The sequence below is a fragment of the Engystomops pustulosus genome, chromosome 3, assembly GCF_040894005.1.
Source record: "Engystomops pustulosus chromosome 3, aEngPut4.maternal, whole genome shotgun sequence".
In the NCBI taxonomy this organism is placed as follows: Eukaryota; Metazoa; Chordata; class Amphibia; order Anura; family Leptodactylidae; genus Engystomops; species Engystomops pustulosus.
The window spans coordinates 31,603,282-31,623,500 of record NC_092413.1 but is presented as its reverse complement, the minus strand read 5'-3'; the positions used below and the strand labels follow the sequence as shown (position 1 = coordinate 31,623,500).

Below are 20,219 nucleotides of genomic sequence, written 5' to 3'. Positions count from 1 at the left end.
AACGTATGCGTTTTTTGACAGACTGCTTAAAAACGGACCAAAAACAGGTTCAAAGCGCCATGTGTGACATCACCCTTAGGCTACATTCACACTGCCGTATGGGGGACGTATATACGGCACCCAATGGGAGCGGTACGGTCCTATCTTTCTCTGTAGTACAGCGCCGTGCGCCATATGTTCCTATAGAGAGGGGCGGGGGTGAGCAGCGCTCACCTACTCCTCCTCTCCCCGTGTGCTGCCGTTGCCCGCTACGGTCCAGTACGGCGGGCAACAGCAGTGTGAATGTAGCCTTAGTGATATGTTCTCACCCATCAAGCACCTGCTTTTGGCTTCAAAAACTGCATCTGAAAAACTGAATGTGGGAATGCACAGTCAGGCCGTGTTCACATGATGCATTTAGTTTTTGACGCATTCCAAAGGCTTTAACCGTGCTCACACGCTGAGGTTACATTACGTTTTAGCAAATGCAATGAGACCGCAAAGTGATCACAGCGTACGATCAAGGCTGAAGCCTTTGGAATGCATCAAAAATGCAACACTTAGGGGCAGATTTATCAAGCTGCCTGAAAGTCAGAATATTTCTAGTTGCCCATGGCAACCAATCACAGCTCAGCTTTCAATTTGCCAGTGCTCATGAATATTTTAAAGGGAAGCTGTGATTGGTTGCCATTGGCAACTAGAAATATTCTGACTTTCAGACAGTTTGATAAATCTGCCCCATAGTGTGAACATGGCCTCAAGGTATCGCCACACTCCTAAGTCCTCCCTCAGCTGCAGAACATCGCCACACTCCAACCTAATAAGCCCCACATCCAGCTGTTGAACACCACCCCCCTTCAAAATATTCCCTCCCCATCTGCAGAACACTGCTACATTCCAACCTAAACCCTCCTCCTCTGCAGAGCATTATGCCAACCCTAAATATCTCTTTCCATCTGCAGAGCATTCCCCTCAGTTACACACATCGCTTCAGCCCCGATAAACAAAAACCCGGCAGAGCATCACACAGCACGGCTAACAGCTGCAGAGCATTGCACTGTTTAACCCCCGCGGCGCTGACTGCGCCGGTCTCTTCCCGGTCTTATTAGTAGACTCCGCCTCTTCCTGTCCGGTCACGTGATCTCCTTTAACCCTCTGTTCGCCGGCATCTCCCGGAAGTGCTGGGGACCCCACGTGTGAGCGGTGAGGTGTGTACAGGGCTATATTTGAGTATATGGAGGGGTGTCATGTAGCGTTGCGTGTACCGGAGCCTCTTGTATGTGACTGCATGTCCGGATTGTTCACACTGCTGCGGTTTCCAGATGTTGCACTGTAACCGGATGTTTATACCATGTACAGATCGTGAGCTTCCACCAACTACACAGGGCACCCACAGCACCCACTAATCACATGCTCTGCACCCAAAACTGCATTTCCCCTGGTCCGGTGGATTCCGGGTTTGGGGCTCCCCCCACCTTGTTACGCTTGACACTGAGCTCAGAGTTTCCCCCTTACATTGTGCAGAAGGATGTTAGACCTCCCCCCCCCACCACCACATTGTTCACAAGAATCAAAGTGTCCCCCCCCCCCCCCCAATATGTGACCCTGGCTCACAGCGCCCCCCAGTGACTAGTAGCCTTAGGTTGTGCAGTAGATTTTTAGTGTCACGTTTACTTTGCCCACTAGTTATAAAGCGTCGCCCCTGACACTAGGATCAGATAATGTATGTCTGTTAGGTTTGTGGTGACCCCCAACTTTGTCCACTAGATTCAAGCGTTTCCCCCTAACATTCATCTTACCCCCTACACTTGACATAAGGCACACAGTGCCCCCTCTACACTTCACTGTGGGTTTACTAGTGTCCACTAGTTTCAGAGCCCCCTCCCTCCATATAGATTCCTGGAAATCCCCCTTAAAGGGGTTTTCTTACAAACTACAGTTAGGCCCTATCCACGGCTGAACTTGCTGATCAGTGGGGGTCTCGGTGCTGAGACCCTCACGGATCACGAAAACAAGGGGTCCGACCGACCCCTCTCCGCTCCTCAGACTAATGGAGCAGCTGGCCGGTCATGACCGTTCTGCTCCTTTAATCTCTATGGAGCTGATGGGAGATTAGTGAGCACGGCGGACCCCTCATTTTTGCGATCTGTGGGGATGTCCGCATGAAGACCCCCACTGATAAGCAAGTTAGGCCCTACCCCATGGGATAGGCCCTAACTTTCGTTTTTTGGAAAACCCCTTTAAATGTGGGTTCTAAGTGTCCAATAATTTCAGAGCCCACCTCTTCCATACACATTTCTGGAAATCCCCTTGAAGGGTGCAGTCACATTTAGTACTAGCGCACCATTTTTTGATGCAAGACAGGGTCCTGGTTACCGATCGCATAGAATAGAGACGCGTACAAGATTGAGCCGAGGCCCACCTCCATACCCTTCAGGTCTGTTGATTCTGTTGCTATCACTTGCTGCCATTACAGGCCCATGTGTTGGTGTTCCAAGACTGCACTGGGACCATCAATACAGGGGTCTGGATAAGGCTACCTGTATACCATTTTTTTTTTTACATTTTCAAACGGAATGTAAAGTGTCAGTGTTTGGGTTCAGTATGCGATCAGTATCTTATCTGTATGGCTGGAAACGCATCCCATGTTGTCATCCGTCTGACATCCAGACCTGCAAAGAATTTAAAAAAAGGCTGATGAATGACGTAGCTGGCAAAATGTAGGCCTCGGGTTATTTCCTCGAAACGGGACGCAAAAAACGTATTGCACATGGATTACACACACTTCACATCCTATTAATTTTAATAGGATTAGACCTAACTAGAACACGTCCAGGAATAGGAAATGTCCGATCGCAAAATAAACGGGTGATTTCAGGAATCTGCGGATGCGTTTTAAAATACAACATACACGCCATGTGTGAACGCGGCCTCAGACCTAGGCGCTGATATCCTCCGTATACACCTGCAGCTGTGTTAGAAGTATGACCTATTCGGTGACCTTTAGGCTCAGCTTGTACATTTGAGGTGTCTGTAGTTTAGGCTGGCACTGTGCCCAAAATCAATTAGAACGGATATTCTTGCCAGAGACCAGAGTAGGGTTTCCGTTTACTCACTCTGCAGGTTGGCAGTGATTGTTCGGAGGCATTGATGTGGTTACCTGTATCCGGCGCGGGGATAATCATGGATGCTGCCTGTGATGCTGGCATGTCAGGGGCATGACCTTTCAACGATAAGCGCCTATAATCAATTTATGGGGAGTTCTGTGATTTGCTTATTAGTTATCTATCACAAGGTTCAGAGTGTGTTCTGCTTCTCTATACAATACCATGGGATTGTCGGAACTTGTCAGACACAGCCCTCAGGTCTCTCTGACACTGCCATTCATTGTTTGAGAGTACTGGTAATATCCTAGCGCTGTGCTCTGCACTAACACTACCATGTTACAGACTTTAGCTGCAGTACATTCTCAACCTGTGCCTCATCAATTACTGATCATTGAACAGAACAACCCCTTTTGACAGGGGTTGTCCATAAATAAGAAAGTGTCTCTCCCAAATAGATGCACCAACATCTATTAGACATTTATGGCCTTAAAGGAAATCTGCCATCAAAATCAAGCAGGATAAACCAAGGACACTTACTCGTAGATCCAGGCACCATGACTGTGATGATCTTCTTATATTTGTTATCCATGGGTCCCCTCCTATCAACTGATAAACGTATGCGAATGAGCCAAAAGCAGGGGCTTTACTAGAGCTCCTCTGTGCTGTAGCTTCACAGGCTTATACTTTGCAGGAACAATTCCCCCTTCACGCCGTGTTCTAAAACTCCCTGGTGCCGTGAGGTTACAGCAGGGGGAGGTGGGTTCCTGCACAGTGTAACAGTCAGTGAAGCTACAACATGGAGGGAATTTAGTAACAAACCCCCCCCCCCCCCAGAGCCCTCCTGGCTCATTAGAATGATTTTAAAAGTTGATTTTAGAAGGATAGAGACCATAGATAACAAATATAAGAAGATTACCACAGTCACGGTTCCTGGATCTATGAGTAATGTCCCTGGTTTATCATGGTGGGTTTGGATGGTCGATTTCCTTCTTCTATGGTGCGGATACCCCTAGAATTTATCAGTAACCTCATGAATGACTTACTGATTCTTTTCGGACTGGTTAATGTAGGATCACTTTATCGTGGCGCTGTTGGTGCACAGTATACTCTATGATGATCCTATCATTTCTAATGTGTCAGTCTCTATAGATCCCACATCCAATTAATCTGATGCTACCGCTGATAAGGAACACATAGTCAGCCGTGTGTTCTCTCCCTTCCTGCTCAGCTATTCACTGTGTGCACTGAACCCTGCACTTGGACCTGGTTCAGTGCGGTGAACATAGCTGCTACGGAACATCTTGTGTGTCTATTGTGTTAATTAACTCACGAGTAGTCGGAAACCAGCAAGTGGGTTTTTATTTATTTATTTTTTTAAAAATAAAAAAATATGTAATCTTCTTTTTTGCCCTGCTGAATAATACCCCAATGTACAGGCGGTCCCCTACTTAAGGACACCCGACTTACAGACAACCCATAGTTACAGACGGACCCCTATGCTCACTGTGACCTCTGGTGAAGCTCTCTGGATGCTTTACTATAGTCCCAGACTGCAATGATCAGCTGTAAGATGTCTGTAATGAAGCTTTATTGATAATTCTTGGTCCAATTACACCAAAAATTTTGAAACTCCAATTGTCACTGGGGCAAAAGAAAAAAAATTGTCTAGAACTTCCATTATAAAATATACAAATTCAACTTAAGAACAATCCTCCGGACCCTATCTTGTATGTAACCCGGGGACTGCCTGTATTCTCTTCTGACCTGTATTCAGGGCTATGAGGGGCTTAGTCATTTTTTTTTTTTTACTAGGGGACCTAATTAAAAAAAAAAAATTTGGATTCCCTTGAACTAGTTAAATATATAACTTGCATAGTCCAGTTTACAGGGATTTAGAAAAGTTTAGAAGTTGTAATCATATAATACATACATTTATGTCATTTTCTACAAATTTACGGCCCTATTTTTACGGACTCATAGTTGTAGTCAGTTGTTTGGCCTATAGTCTTACTCCAGTACCTAAAATATACCAGGTATTAAAGGGTTTGTCCAGCCACATCAAGTTTTCCCCCATCCATGGGAGAGAGAAAAACTTGCTGATTGGTAGGGGTCCCATCCACCACGGATAACAAAAACCAGCTACTCTGTTCATTAATGGGATACAACGGATCCCCGCTCTCATTATTCGTAGAGGTCCCACTTCTGGGAGACTGGAAATTGGTTTTTATACATGATAGAACTATGGTAAAAAAAAAGTGTCCATTTAACCATCAGTCCCCCACATGAAACGATATAACCGTTTGGTGGTGGGTTCAACTGCTGGGATCCCCACCAAACACAAGAACTGGAGTCCCATTCCTGCTAATGAATGGAGCAGCAAGTCAAGTTTGCGCCCTGCCGCTCCAATCCATACAATGGGTGTGACAAGTTGTTGGGCACAGCGCTCATCTATCTCCGGTAGTCTCCTAGTCAGTGGTTGGTAGTGCCCTATATAGCAGAGTGCTTTGCCTAGCAATATCCAGCACTCCCATAGTACTGAATGCTCGACCCTCTTCTCCATATTCATTAGTGAGAACAGGACTCCCATCCATAGTGATCGGAGAATTGTCAAACTTATATAATTTAATAATAATAATAAACACAGAAGACCCTGCTACAATATCTGCTGACGACAAATGTGGACCAGTCTTAGATTTCGTGTATGACTACCCCAAGTGGGGAGAATGTTTTGGCCCTAGAGGACAAGGTATATTTTAGTAATTTTTGACATGATATGATATATTTTTGGGATCTTAAGGTTGACCTGTGGTTGTTGGCCTCCCAAAAACGTCTCAGAATGGATTTAAAGGGGCTTTTACCAAGCTAGCAAGTGATCCCCTATGCCCAGTGATTGAGAACGTGGATCTAATTCATACCAAGGCCTCGTGCACACGACTGAAATGGTAGCCGGGAGCTGGTTGCAATATCATCAGCTAGCTCACAGCCGCTATTAGGTCTGTTGTGCTCGTTCATGTTGTGGTGAGCCCAGCGTGCCAGGCGCCTGCGCTGCAAAAGATAGCGCAAGTCCTATTCCTGCCAGTTTTTTTTGTGGCGTAGTCGCTCTGCTTCCCATGGGGATGGGAGGAGTGGGCAGTGCATCCCCACCTATCTCTACATGTAGCAGGCCAACATGGTGGTGTGCATGGGACCCAATGGATAGAGCATCAGCATGAGTCCTTTCGTTTTGTTTATTAGTATGATAGCGTGGAAATTGCTTAGCACAGCACTCGGCTTTCTCCGGCATTCCTGTTCACTGTTCTCAGCAATGTCCTACAGTCCAATACTTTTGAGTATTGGAGCATGTGTCCTGCTGCTCCATTCGTTATGTAGAATAGAACCCCCTTCTCTGTAGTGTTGGGGGGGTCTCGTTCTCGTGATCTTGTGATCATTCAGAACTTCATGATCAGTTGCTAACTTGGCACTACCCCTTTAAGTCCAAAAATGTATTGTATAGATTTCCAGTACCTACCATCTGGACACAAACATACAGCTGCCAATCCACTGGGCCTCTGAGAACGTGCAGCCCTTGTGTTCTGTATCATGACTTGTGTCATTGTTAGACTATTAGATTAGAGTCCACCACCCGTAACGTGACACTTCCGTAACTTTTTAAATTTTAATAACCCGTGGAACAGAATGGAATTTTTAAAAGTGCCCTGGCATCTACGCCCGTTCTTCTTCTCAGTGTGCCAAGTGGAGATGTGCCACTCACTTGCGTTGTTATTACAACAGATGAGGAGTCTGCACTTCCTAGTGGTGTACGTGATGGGTATTTCTCAATCCCTTCCAGTCTCATCCTGTTATAGTATCTCAACAGTATTTCGTAGCAGCCACTCCCTTACCCAACAATCATTTTAGAGGATTTAGAACAGGATTACCCTGTGGGCATTGGGGATGTGTGTGAGGTCTGTTTCGCTGGCATCGTCTGCCGGTGTGAACGTGCCGTGACGTTGTTGATTTTGGCATTGGCCGCTCCGGTTTGGAGCGTATTTTCCTTAGTTTGTTGATTGTTAGTTTAGCGTAACCTGGTAAAGGTGTCTCTTTTTTTTGTTTTTTTTTGCAATAACATTCTTACTGAACCGCTAACACGTAGAGGCCGCGAATCTTCAGGTGCTCGCAGCGCTGAGTGGCGGCTTAGAGAGAAAGTCCCAATCCTGAAATATATCTCCATAACAGGTCAATTAGTGATAATTATAGTATAATTAATACGTGCTAACATTTGCATACCGTTCTGATTATGTGACCAGTACGTGCGGTAACCGACTATCTGTTTCTAAGGGAACAAAACAAATAAAAACATTTTTTTATTTTTTAGCCTGTTGATATGATATTCTATTTATGTTGGAATCTATGCCGTCATCCATCAACATCAAGTTCCTATCATTTAAATATTATTACAAAGATAATTGACTGTAATGAATGTGTCAGTTCTTGTTTTTTTTTTTTTTTTTTTTTGTGCCTTATTGTATTTTTGAAAGATGAGGGGTTTTCCCACCAAGCAAGTTAGGCCCTATGCTGATCGGTGGGGGTCTCAGTGGCAGATAACGAGCAGGTACCTCCGTCGGACCCCTCGGCGCTCCCTAAGAAGAATGGAACAGAGGGCCGCACATGACTGTTCTGCTCCATTCATTCAAGTCCCATCCAGGTCAAGCTCTGCAAAGTGTTTGTATGTTCTCTCTGTGTTTGCGTGGGTTTCCTCTGGGTCCTCCGGTTTCCTCCCACACTCCTAAACATACTGGTAGGTTGATTAGATTGAGAGCCCCATTGGGGACAGGGACTGATATGACAAGCTCTGTGCAGCGCTGCGTAATGTGTGCGCTATATAAATAAAGGAATTATTATTTTTATTTATCTCGGTGATCCCATTGATCAGCAACTTAGGCCCTATTTTTATGGGCCTAACATGCTTGGTGGGAAAACACCTTTTAACCCCTTATCTCCACATCTATTTTCCATGTTAAGACTCAGTTTTTCTTCTGTCAATGTCTTCTACAAGCTCAAACTTTTTTTTTTCTGTCACTATGTATAGAATGGGTTCTTTCTTGGTTTTTTTCAGGACCAAATGACGTTTATAATAGTACAAATTTGGGTTTTATTTAACCTACTGGCAAACTGTTATTAACCCTTTCTGTGCAGCGTATTTAAAAAAAAAAAAAAAACAAAAAACATCAATTTGATCATTGAACCTAAATAACATTAAAAATATATATTTCCCTGGGCCAATACGCATATGGCGATGCCCTCTCTTATATATAGACAGTCCCCTACTTAAGGACACCCGACTTACAGACAACCCATAGTTAAAGACGGACCCCTCTGCCCACTGTGACCTCTGGTGACCTCTCTGGATGTTACTATAGTCCCAGGCTGCAATAATCAGCTGTAAGGTGTCTGTAATGAAGCTTTGTTGATAATCCTTGGTCCCGTTACAGCACAAAATTTTGAACCTCTGATTGTCACTTGCGGAAATTTTTTTTTTTGTCAGGATCTACAATTATAAAATATACAGTTTGGACTTGCATACAAATTCAACTTAAGAACAAACCTACAGACCCTATCTTGTATGTAACCCGGGGACTGCCTGTACATTGCTTTGCATAATGAAATACTTTTGTGGGAGAAAAAAAACATTTTGTATCCCCACCTTCCAAGTGCCATTACTTTTTTTTTTTTACTTTTTGTCTATGTGGCTGTGTGAAGGTTTATTTCTGTTGTACACGCTAGAGGTTTATGAAGTGTTTTGATTGTGGTTTTAATTGTGAATAATTCAAAAATGTAAATTTGAGCAGTGTTTTTCGATTATTTTTGTTAATGTTTTTTGACGTACGGGATGAATCCTTATATTTTGATGGACTGGTTAGGAATGGGTGTGGAGGTACAAAAATGTGCGTGATTTTACTTGGATAATGTGGTGAAGGTGAGGAAGTTTAAAGCAAAATCCATGCAAAATATATTCCCATGTCCGTTGTTATTCCTAGTATTTCCCAGTACAATGCCCAGGATCAGTGCTGTTTGTGGAGCTATATGACTATGCTCAAGGTACAGCTGCCAGGAGGGATGAAAACTGTATTATACTATAAGTATATATGAGCCTAATGCTTACGTGTGTGTTACCTGTTCTACACAGATATCGGACTATTATCGCATTCGGTTATTAACAGACCCATTTTCCGTCTTCTCTACCCAGAACAACATGGCTGGCGCTACAGAGGACTATCCCCAGGAAATCCACGAGTATTTGGTGGCCTTTAATGACTCTGTTGCCGGAGTTGATGAAATGTTGAAGAAGATGATGTCTGTCTCCAGGTCTGAGCTTCTCCAGAAGGTAGGTCCTGAATATTATGCAAACCCAGTGATGTGATGGGCTCCTTGTTTTCCAGATTGAGGCTCCGAGACTCTGCGGTTTGAAGGATGATCTAGCCATAATAATGCAATGCAGCCATGCAGACCCTGTTCACTCGGGAGCGCTGTGCTCTGCCCTCCAGCTCTTCAGTATTGTTCTACACTCGGGAGCGCTGTGCTCTGCCCTCCAGCTCTTCAGTATTGTTCTGCACTCAGGAGCGCTGTGCTCTGCCCTCCCACTCTTCATTGTTATTCTGCACTCAGGAGCGCTGTGCTCTGCCCTCCAGCTCTTCATTGTTATTCTGCACTCAGGAGCGCTGTGCTCTGCCCTCCAGCTCTTCATTGTTGTTCTGCACTCAGGAGCGCTGTGCTCTGCCCTCTAGCTCTTCAGTATTGTTCTGCACTCAGGAGCGCTGTGCTCTGCCCTCCAGCTATTCAGTATTGTTCTGCACTCAGGGGCGCTGTGCTCTGCCCTCCAGCTCTTCAGTATTGTTCTGCACTCAGGAGCGCTGTGCTCTGCCCTCCAGCTATTCAGTATTGTTCTGCACTCAGGGGCGCTGTGCTCTGCCCTCCAGCTCTTCAGTATTGTTCTGCACTCAGGGGCGCTGTGCTCTGCCCTCCAGCTCTTCAGTATTGTTCTGCACTCAGGAGCGCTGTGCTCTGCCCTCCAGCTCTTCAGTATTGTTCTGCACTCAGGAGCGCTGTGCTCTGCCCTCCAGCTTTTCAATGTTGTTCTGCACTCAGGAGCGCTGTGCTCTGCCCTCCAGCTCTTCAGTATTGTTCTGCACTCAGGGGCGCTGTGCTCTGCCCTCCAGCTCTTCAGTATTGTTCTGCACTCAGGGGCGCTGTGCTCTGCCCTCCAGCTCTTCAGTATTGTTCTGCACTCAGGAGCGCTGTGCTCTGCCCTCCAGCTCTTCAGTATTGTTCTGCACTCAGGAGCGCTGTGCTCTGCCCTCCAGCTTTTCAATGTTGTTCTGCACTCAGGAGCGCTGTGCTCTGCCCTCCAGCTCTTCAGTATTGTTCTGCACTCAGGAGCGCTGTGCTCTGCCCTCCAGCTTTTCAATGTTGTTCTGCACTCAGGAGCGCTGTGCTCTGCCCTCCAGCTCTTCAGTATTGTTCTGCACTCTGGAGCAAAATAAAATCCAATCAGATTCAGGGTCATCATGGAAGCCAGATGTCACTTACATTGTTTATCATTTAAAGAATTTGGGAAAACCCTTTCAAAAAACAGATGTTTTGTGTATGTAAAACGTAACATGTTTCCCCTACAATATCACGGTTTTCTTGTTAAGGGATAAACCTCTTAAAGGCCTGTGCTCTGGTTTGCCATCTCACGCGTTTCTCTTCGACACCCATGACTTCACCTCGTGTCATGCCGCCCTCAGCCCCCTGGATTCTATAAATGGTTCAGACCAATAAACTCCTCCTGGCTTTCTCCTGTGCTCTTCAGTGGACTTTGTGCACCCGTTCTGGAGTTTCTGGTCCCCTCATTTCCCGTCCTTTCAGTCACGGTTTTGGGCAGCGCTCCAGTGGAGGTGCAGGCAGTCGATTATAAATACCACTTTGTCATCTTCCATAAGCTCATGGATGACCCAGGTATACTCCTCTGTGGTGCCCTGTTACTGTGGGATCACTTGGCTTTTTACCATTTTTCTGCATTGTGTCACTGATCTTTGTTTGTTTTGTTGCAGATGGACCCAATGGAGCAAGCAAAATTAGATCTGGTATCGGCGTACACCTTGAACTCTCTGTTCTGGGGTAAGCAGTGCTCCATTACTGAAAATGGAAAGCTTGGATAGTGCAGGTGCTGCCGCTCATTTTTGTTTTACTTTTTGTAAATTTAGTATACCTGACGACTCAAGGGGTTAATCCTAAAGAACATGCGGTGAAAGGAGAGCTGGTAAGACGAGTCATTTATTTTGATTTACATCTGCATCACACTTAAAGTCACCCTTAAAGGAGATGTCTGCTTTCTGCTAATATTGATATTTGTGTTATGAAAGGTTATACAATTTTCCAGTCTACTTTTCTCTAGCAATTCTTCCCCTTTTTCTAGATCTCTGCTTCCTGTCGTTCAACAGTAAGCTTCTCTGTTCACTTCCTGTGGATAAACACCGGCTCCTGTTCATCTAGTATCACACAGGTGCACGGCTCGTTATAACTTACAGCTCTGATTACTCTTTGTGATATAACGAGCCGTGCACCTGTGTGACATCAAATGACCAGGGATATAACGAGCCGTGCACCTGTGTGACATCAAATGACCAGGGATATAACGAGCCGTGCACCTGTGTGACATCAAATGACCAGGGATATAACGAGCCGTGCATCTGTGTGACATCACATGATCGTGGTCTGGTTTTTATGTACAGGAATTAACCCCTTAAGGACGCAGGGTTTTTCGGCTCATTTCTCGCTCTCCAACTTCAAAAATCCATAACTTTTTCATTTTTACGTGTACAGACTGTGTGAGGGCTTATTTTGTGCGTAACAAATTTTACTTTCCCATAATGTTATTTATTTTAACATGCCGTGTACTGCGAAGCTGAAAGAAATTCCAAATGTGGAAAAATTGAAAAAAAAAAACGCCACGTTCTTGTGGGCTCAGTTTTTACGACTTTCACTCTTCGCTCCAAATAACACGCCTACTTTATTCTTTGGTTCGGTGCGATCGCGGTGATACCAAATTTATATAGGTTTTATTGTGTTTTAATACATTTTCAAAAATTAAACGAATGTGTACAAAAAAGAAAAAATTTTTTTTGCCATCTTCTGACGCTAATAACTTTTTCATACTTTGGCGCACGGAGATGTGTGAGGGGTCATTTTTTGCGAAATGAGGCTACGTTTTCAATGCTACCATTTTGAGGTCTGTGCGACATTTTGATAATTTTTTATTTCATTTTTTATGTTATGTAAAAAGGTGTAAAAGTCGCATTTCGGACATTTGGGCGCCATTTCCCGCCTCGGAGGTCACCGCCGCCCGTAACCGTTTTTATATTTTGATAGATCGGGCATTTTGGGACGCGGCGATACCTAATATGTTTGTGATTTTTACTGTTTATTATGTTTTATATCAGTTCTAGGGAAAGGGGGGTGATTTGAATTTTTAATATTTTATAAATTTTTTTTATTTTTTAAACTTTTTTTTTTTCTTTTTTTTTACACTATTTTTTAGACCATCTAGGGTATATTAACCCTAGATGGTCAGATCGCTCCTACCATATACTGCCATACTACAGTATTGCAATATATGGCATTTTTGCAGGTGATACATTACAATGAGCCACTGGCTCATTGTAACGAACCTGTATAAGCCGCGTGTCAAAAGAAGACCCGAGGCTACCATGGTAACCGATCGCCGGCGGCGTTGAGAGGGTTAATAGCCGCGATCAGTGCAAGCACCGACCGCGGTTATTAGTGGTGGGGGTTTTGTGCAAAATGCAAAAACCCCCACCTTTTGTATGAAGAGGACTCAGCCCGTGAGCCCTCTTCATAGATCCCTTATACGGCGCAGAGCGTTAAGGGGTTAAACAACGAAGCCTTGTGTTAAATGACAGCAAGCAGAGATCTAGAAAACTTTGAGGAATTGATACAGAAAGTATATTGTAAAATTGTCTAACTTTTTATTACACAAACCATATCAATTATTTGCGGAAGGTAGATAATCCTTCTTAAAAAGGTTTGGCCCATTTACCTCATGTTTTCTGTAATTTTTGTGTAAGTGCGAGGGGGCAGGATGTTAGGGAATTTACCAGAATACATCTAATTAAATGTTCTGCACAGTTTTCATGTAAATGAAAGCCTCTGCTTCAGGAACGTCATTTACCTCATGAGCTGCCATCCCTGCCCATAAAATGGCCGCAGATGGAGGGTCATGTGATCTCTATCTGTCCATGACCAATTGCCAGTCCTTGCCCAGTGTCACTACGGGAACTATATATTTTCTATCGGTCCATGGCCCCTGTTTGCAGTATCCTTATGGAAATATTGTCCTTTTCACTTGAGCTATAGTCAGGACACGGAAAACATCCCAGTATATATGGATAATGCACATATATCTGAGCGTCTGTGGCTTCCAGCGGTTCCCATGATGACTGTAATGTCGCCTCAGACAGCATGGACTTGTGTACTTAAACGGCCCATGTACCTCATGTATTTTCTGTGAGGGGCAGGATATTAGGTTATTTACCAATGTACATCTATTAATAGTTCTGCTCATCTTTCGGGCACTGTCTGGCGGGGCACTGGGAGCGAAGGCTAGTACACGCCCCAGTAGCCTCTGCAGTTAATTTGCATATTACTAAAAATTTAAGTTTTTTTTTTTTTTCTTTTTTTAAAGTTGGGTTAAGTTCCAGGATTATTAAATTACAGATGCAACGGCAGAAGTAGACCTCATTTCTTTTAAAGAAATTCTACCACCAGGATGAAGGATTGTAAACCAAGCACACTTACATGCCGGTATGTGCCCCCTTTGGCATGATCTGCTCTTCTGCTTCTTATGCCCTTGTTTTTATTAAAGAAAAAGGCTTAAAAATGTTGCAAATGAGCTTGAGGGGCTTCAGGATCCACAGCTGTAAATTGTGCTCAGAGCCCCTCAGGATTTTTAAAGCCTTTTTTGTAAAAACAAGGATAAAGAAGCTAAAAGAAGAGTGAATCTTGCCAGAGGGGGCACACACCAGCAGGTAAGTGTACTTGGTTTACAATTCCTTCATCCTGGTGGTAGAGGTCCATTAAATCGCCCGCAAAATATGTAAAATTCCCTGGTTTATAACGGAGATGAAATATTTCATTTGTAGATATGTTTTTACATTACAAGTGAATGGAAGATCTACGGACTCCTGCAGCTGGGAGCCTAAACGGTATGGCTGCGGCCTGTAAGGTTATATTCTCTGCGTCTTGTAACTGTATACACCTTGTACGTGCTGAAGGAATGAGGACTGCGCGCGGCGCTATCCATCATCTTCACTAAGAGAAACCGTGACGAATAGAATAATTACAACAACAAAGTTTTACTTATGGCCAAAGAGCAGAGATTAGGAGGGAAGCCCGGAGGACTCGGATCATTTCCTTCAGAGCAGCGATCGCCCGGTGGCTTCCTTCTGTGAGATGACCTTTGTTGTATGTGATTATTATATATGTATGTAGCGGAGCCTTGCGGGAGGCAGAGCATATCTACAGGAGGGATATCCAAAGAGCTGCGTCCTGCATGGAGATAATCGGCTTGTCTGCAGAGGGGGCGCTCCGCTGTGATTCATTCATCCCATCTCATGCTCTTCTAGGGTTACACTTTTCATGGGGTCTAGGTAAAAAAAAACAAAAAAGCTTGAAGTTATTGTTGCCTTTCTATTGAGGGGGGAGATGAGGAAATTACATTTTTCACTTAAAGGGGCTGACCAATAAAATATGGGGAAAATCTATATATGTCTGAAATATAATGTTGGGAAACTACCTTTTTTTAGTAGTTCCCAATGCATAATGTCTATCGCTGCAGCAGCTGCATCCAGTTTTGGGCTTAATCTTGGATGCAGCTGCAGGCAAAATAAACTTGGCTTAATATGCAAATTTCTTTGAGGCCACGAGGGGAGTGTAGTAGCCTGAGCCGGCTCTGTGGATAAAGGCTACTCCTGGCACCCAGTAGCCGCTTCATACCTGCCCTCCTGCTCATTTTTTGTAAGTTATTGCGCGTCTCTGGCAGTAATAGAGCCCAGTATCTCCGAGTCTTTGTCCTGCGGCGTGCAGGGATCGGTGGAAGCTAAGTGCCGGCATTACGGAGCTCTGGGCTTGCACAGAGCCGCCAGTCCTATAGCAGCTTTATTGATGATGTGCGCTTGCGCACTGCATCAATGAAGAATCCCTACTTGGAGACGTGCCTTTGCGTCATCAGTCTCTGCTGGATTCTGGCGCAGGTAAGTATGGCTATGCTCACCATCTTATCTCACTAACGAATACCCACTGCCACCAATGATTTTTATTCCATAGCCATTCCCACCTATGATATATATCTATTTATAGGGAGTGGCTATATTGGTACATTGGTGGGAGTGGATATACTCCCCTAAAAACGGAATAAAAATCATTGGTGATGGGTGGGTATTCGCTAGTGGTATCAGCTGGGGAGCATAGCCATATGTATACTTACCTGTGCTATATTCTAGCCGAGACTGTTGAGGCAAAGAAACGCTGTAGGGATTCTTTACTAATGCACTGCGCATGCGCACATAATCAATGAAGCTGCTAGAGGACCGGCGGCTCTGCTCAAGCGCAGGGCTCTGTAATACCGCTGCAAGTAATAGGAGGAGCTAATGTACCTCCGATACTGGCGCACCACCAGCCAGAGACCGCTCTGTTGCTGCTGGAGACACGCAAGAGACACAAGCGCGGAGGCGGACATGAAGCCGCTACGGGGGGGTGGAGTAGCATTTGTCCCCGTGGCTGGCTCTGGTTACTCTACCCACCCAGTGGACTGTGAAAGAAATTGGCATATTATGCTATTCAAGTTTATTTTGCCAGCAGCTGCATCCAAGTTTACGCCAAAAATGTGATGCAGCTGTGTTTGGAGGCCAGTGTAGGGGGGGGGTCTGTGCTTGGAGGCCAATGTAGGGGGGGGCAGTCTGTGCTTGGAGGCCAGTGTAGGGGGGGACAGTCTGTGCTTGGAGGCCAGTGTAGGGGGGGGGGAGTCTGTGCTTGGAGGCCAGTGTAGGGGGGTGGGGGGAGTCTGTGCTTGGAGACCAGTGTAGGGGGGGGGGCAGTCTGTGCTTGGGGGCCAGTGTAGGGGGGGGGGCAGTCTGTGCTTGGGGGCCAGTGTAGGGGGGGGGGCAGTCTGTGCTTGGGGGCCAGTGTAGGGGGGGGGGGCAGTCTGTGCTTGGAGACCAGTGTAGGGGGGGGGCAGTCTGTGCTTGGAGGCCAGTGTAGGGGGGCAGTCTGTGCTTGGAGGCCAGTTTTTGTGTGGGGGGGCAGTCTGTGCTTGGAGGCCAGTGTAGGGGGGGGGGCAGTCTGTGCTTGGAGGCCAGTTTTTGTGTGGGGGTGTATGTGCTTATAGGCCGGTTTTAAGGGGGGCTTATGCCTGGAGGCCAGTGTAGGGGGGGAGGGGAGAGGCTATGCCTGGAGACCAGTTTAAAGGGGTGATAGTCTGTGCTTGGGAGGCCAGTGTTAATGAAGCTGTCTGTTCTTTGAGGATGTTATATCTTGGGGTTGGTCTGTGCTGATGTTCCAGTGACCTCTGTGTAGTGTTATGTACCTGTAGAAATCATCACCTATGATTGGCTACAGTGCTCACAATTACTGTGAAAAAAAGACCATTGTAGAACCTTTTGTACCTTTGTATATCCCAATAATGCATAAAGAAAGAGGTTGTCTAGATGATGCACCCCCTTAAATACCTGTACACCCACCACACCTTACCCATAAAAGTTTCTCATAATTCACCTTGCTCATCCTTTGCTATGTTGTATTCCTGTTACCGGAATTTAGCCCACTGCCCTGCCAATAAAAAAAACCATTGCTATGCAGCATTAAAAGACATCTACCCCAAGGATGCAAGACTGCATGCAAATGAGCCAGAGGGGCTCCAGACTCCATTAACACCTATGGAGCCTGGAGCCCCTCAGTCTTATTTGCATGCAGTCCTTTATCCTGGTGGTAGATGCCCTTTAAATATCCTGTGATCACACGCTACTTTATTTCACACCCGAAGGCTGGATGCTGCAAATCCTACACGAATATCAATGCAACAATTTTCGGCTCTTTGTCACATCGCTGAGGGTTTGTTTCGGGGTGTAAATCTGTATTTCCTCCATAATTTTTTTTTTTTTTTTTTTGTCCCCAAGAGATATTAATGCAAAAATGTTGCATTAAGATGATCTTTGTGTAAAAAGCTTAAATCGCATCTCGGCTTTCTACATTCCTGTTTAAGTCCATAAATATTGCAGGCGGTGATTTACTAGGCAAAGCGAGAACGCGGCCCCCCGATAGCAGGAGGCTTTTTACACTCCCGCATCCATTCACGCTCACAGCCCTCGTCCTATTCCCTCATTAATTCATTTTCTCAACAGTTAAGAATTTGGTTCTACAACAAAGCTAAAAGCTTTTTTGGCATCGGCGGGCTGTGTACTGTCCAGTAATCATGTACAAGTGACATATTTACAACTTCGAATAAATCTCTTCGGTTTGTCTTTTTTTTTTTTTTTTCTTCTCTCGTTCCATTAAGTTGAATGAACAGATTGAATATATATATACGCTGTGGATTTTCAAGGTTTCCTGCCAACCGGGAACATCAAAGCGTATCACTTATTTCAAGTATGAAATATTACAAATGGGAATGAACCGATTCTGTTTTTGACTTGTAACAGAGGAGTAATAATGGATTTCAATATACATTTCTAACCCCGCCCCCCCCCCCCCCCCCCAAAAAAAAAAAATCTTATCCAAGCTAAATATGAGATTATTTTGTCCATGCTGGTATTAAAGGGAATTTATGTTGCTTCACACCTAAAGTAAAAAAATAGATATTAAAAAATATATAATAATAATCATCATTATTAATATAGCTCGATCATATACTGCAGCACTTTACACGGGGGACATATGCAATGAAAATAAGACATTACAGAGTAATAAGATGACACAATAGGAGCAAGGACCCTGCTCGCAAGACCTTTCAAGGGGTGACAAAGTTTAGAGAATTCTATTCCCCCCACCCCCCTAAAAACAATCATACCCCCCCCCCCCAATCCTGTTTAGGACTTCCAGGTCAGGTTCCATCAGCTTTCTATGATTTGAAGCAGTTGTCCAATCCAAAACTCCCTGCCACAGATGTATCTTTCTTATACAAAGGGGCTTAAAGGGACCATGTCGCCAGATTTTACCCCATTAAAGGCGTTGTCCGGGTTTAGGAATTATTTTGGGCCAGGCTGGGGCGGGCTATTTAAAAATAATAAATGTGTTCTTACCTCCTCCTCCTCTGGCGCTGCTGATGTCCCCCGCCGCGGTCCGTCTCATCTGTGCGCCAGTTTGTTTACAGGGGTGCACAGGGAGCTTCCTGCCGGCCGGAAGCTCCCGTCCGACACCATCTTCCAGCGCTGGGAAATAGGGACGGATGGGAGGAGCCGGCCACATTGCGTACCGGAAGCTCCCTGTTCGCGGCTTCTGTGCTCCTGTGGCTTGCCCCAGCCCGGCCCTCAGTAACTTTTTAAACCCAGATAAAGAGGTTAGGATATACTGTTTATTCAAAACTTCCATCTTTGGTTGTTATTTTGTAACCAGTGCTAAGGGCAGTAACTGAGAGTTGCAGGGGTGGGTTTTACCAAGTAATCCCCACCATTTACTACAGTGGGGGTCCTCTTCTCAATAATTGATAGATCTCTATTTAATACTTCAGGAGCATTGAAATGACGAGCACAGCGCTTGTCTCTCTCCGTCACTCACTTAGACAGTGAGCGGAGATACCGGAGCGCACTGCTCTGCAATTTGACACTCCCATAATATAGGATTAAGTGGTTCAAAAGATGCTTTACCTGCCTCACCCATTCCCATTATTGCTGAGGGTCCCAGCAATTGGACTCCCAATGATTAGATACAGTAAATGGTAGGTAATAACTTCGTTATCTATGTTATCACTGAAATGCAGTCCTCTGAGGTTTTGGGAGGTCTTCAGTGGATCCAGTGGATCTAAATGCAGCACTGGCACTTTCCATTTCCAATAGTAACCATAGACCCAAGATCTGTCTCTTTATAGATTCCCCTATTCCTTCTCTGTTTTGCATGAAAACCGATTTGTTCCAGACATCTGTGACAGATCTTACAATCTGATTGTTCCTTCTTTCTGTGTGTGTCTTAAAGGAAAGAATTCGGAGTTACATGAACAGAGTCAAAGAAATATCGGATCGCAAGAAAGCCGCCAGACTGGACAAGGGCGCTGCGCAGCGTTTTATAAAGCACGCTCTATGTGACCCCACTGCTGAGGACAGCCCCCAGGCCAAGAAAAAGTCCAAGTCTAAGCAGAAATAGACTGTTATACCTATTTTTTATTTTACTTTTAATTACAGTAGTTTTATATTGTTATTATTTTTGTCCTGGATGTGTACTTTGATTAAACTTTGTAATTGATTTTCTTTATTTTATTTGTAATTGATCTTCTTTCCTTTTTGTGCTGACATATTCTAAAGTTCTGTATGGATTTTTCCAGTTTTAAAGGTATTTTGTCTTCTCCCTGTTCACATATTAACTAGATATAGGTTTGTGTAGGTGAAGTGTCCTGCATGGTAAGCCTGGCCTGAATGCCAAAATAATATATATATATTTTTTTATTTATTGAAAATTAGCATTTGGGTGTATCAAATGAGAGCAAATGTATCAAATGTGAGATCTCTATTGTCAAGTTGCACAATGCTGAACCTTCTACACAATTTAGATTGCCAGTACCGGGCTGTGAAACGAGACAAGATGCACTGAACCTCTTGACCAAACCCGAGATGCTAATATGTACATTAAAAAAGTTAATGGTTGGGGGATAACAAGGTGATCGTTGTGGGTCAAAACCCCTACAATCACAAAAACGGGACCCCCACTAATGAGTGATGCAACAGGCTGAGCATGTGACCTGCTGCTCCATTCTATGGGAGCACCGGACTCATCTGTCTCTGTCCGTGAATGGAGCAGTTGGACGAATGCTCGGCCTGTTGCTCCAACCATTAGTGGAGGTCCCGTTCTCTCGATTAGTCTAAGCTCTTGGATTTTTAGGAATTTCTTTGG

General features: G+C 44.7%; 1 protein-coding gene across 1 annotated transcript; it reads left to right on the top strand.

The window, feature by feature from the left end:
• The first annotated feature begins 1,036 nt into the window (after positions 1–1,036).
• C1D (C1D nuclear receptor corepressor) lies at positions 1,037–19,583 on the top strand. The gene is made up of 5 exons (XM_072140412.1): positions 1,037–1,187; positions 9,313–9,450; positions 11,159–11,225; positions 11,312–11,367; positions 19,308–19,583. Exons 2-5 carry the CDS (start codon positions 9,319–9,321, stop codon positions 19,473–19,475), a joined length of 423 nt encoding a protein of 140 aa, XP_071996513.1. The 5' UTR covers positions 1,037–1,187; positions 9,313–9,318; the 3' UTR covers positions 19,476–19,583.
• The last annotated feature ends 636 nt before the right edge of the window (positions 19,584–20,219 follow it).

Excerpts from the sequence above, each read along its gene's own strand:
- C1D (XM_072140412.1), top strand. The coding sequence starts at position 9,319 with ATGGCTGGCGCTACAGAGGACTATCCCCAGGAAATCCACGAGTATTTG. Across the intron at positions 11,226-11,311 it reads CTTGAACTCTCTGTTCTGGG|TATACCTGACGACTCAAGGG; the intron begins GTAAGCAGTGCT and ends TTGTAAATTTAG. Across the intron at positions 11,368-19,307 it reads ATGCGGTGAAAGGAGAGCTG|GAAAGAATTCGGAGTTACAT; the intron begins GTAAGACGAGTC and ends TGTGTCTTAAAG.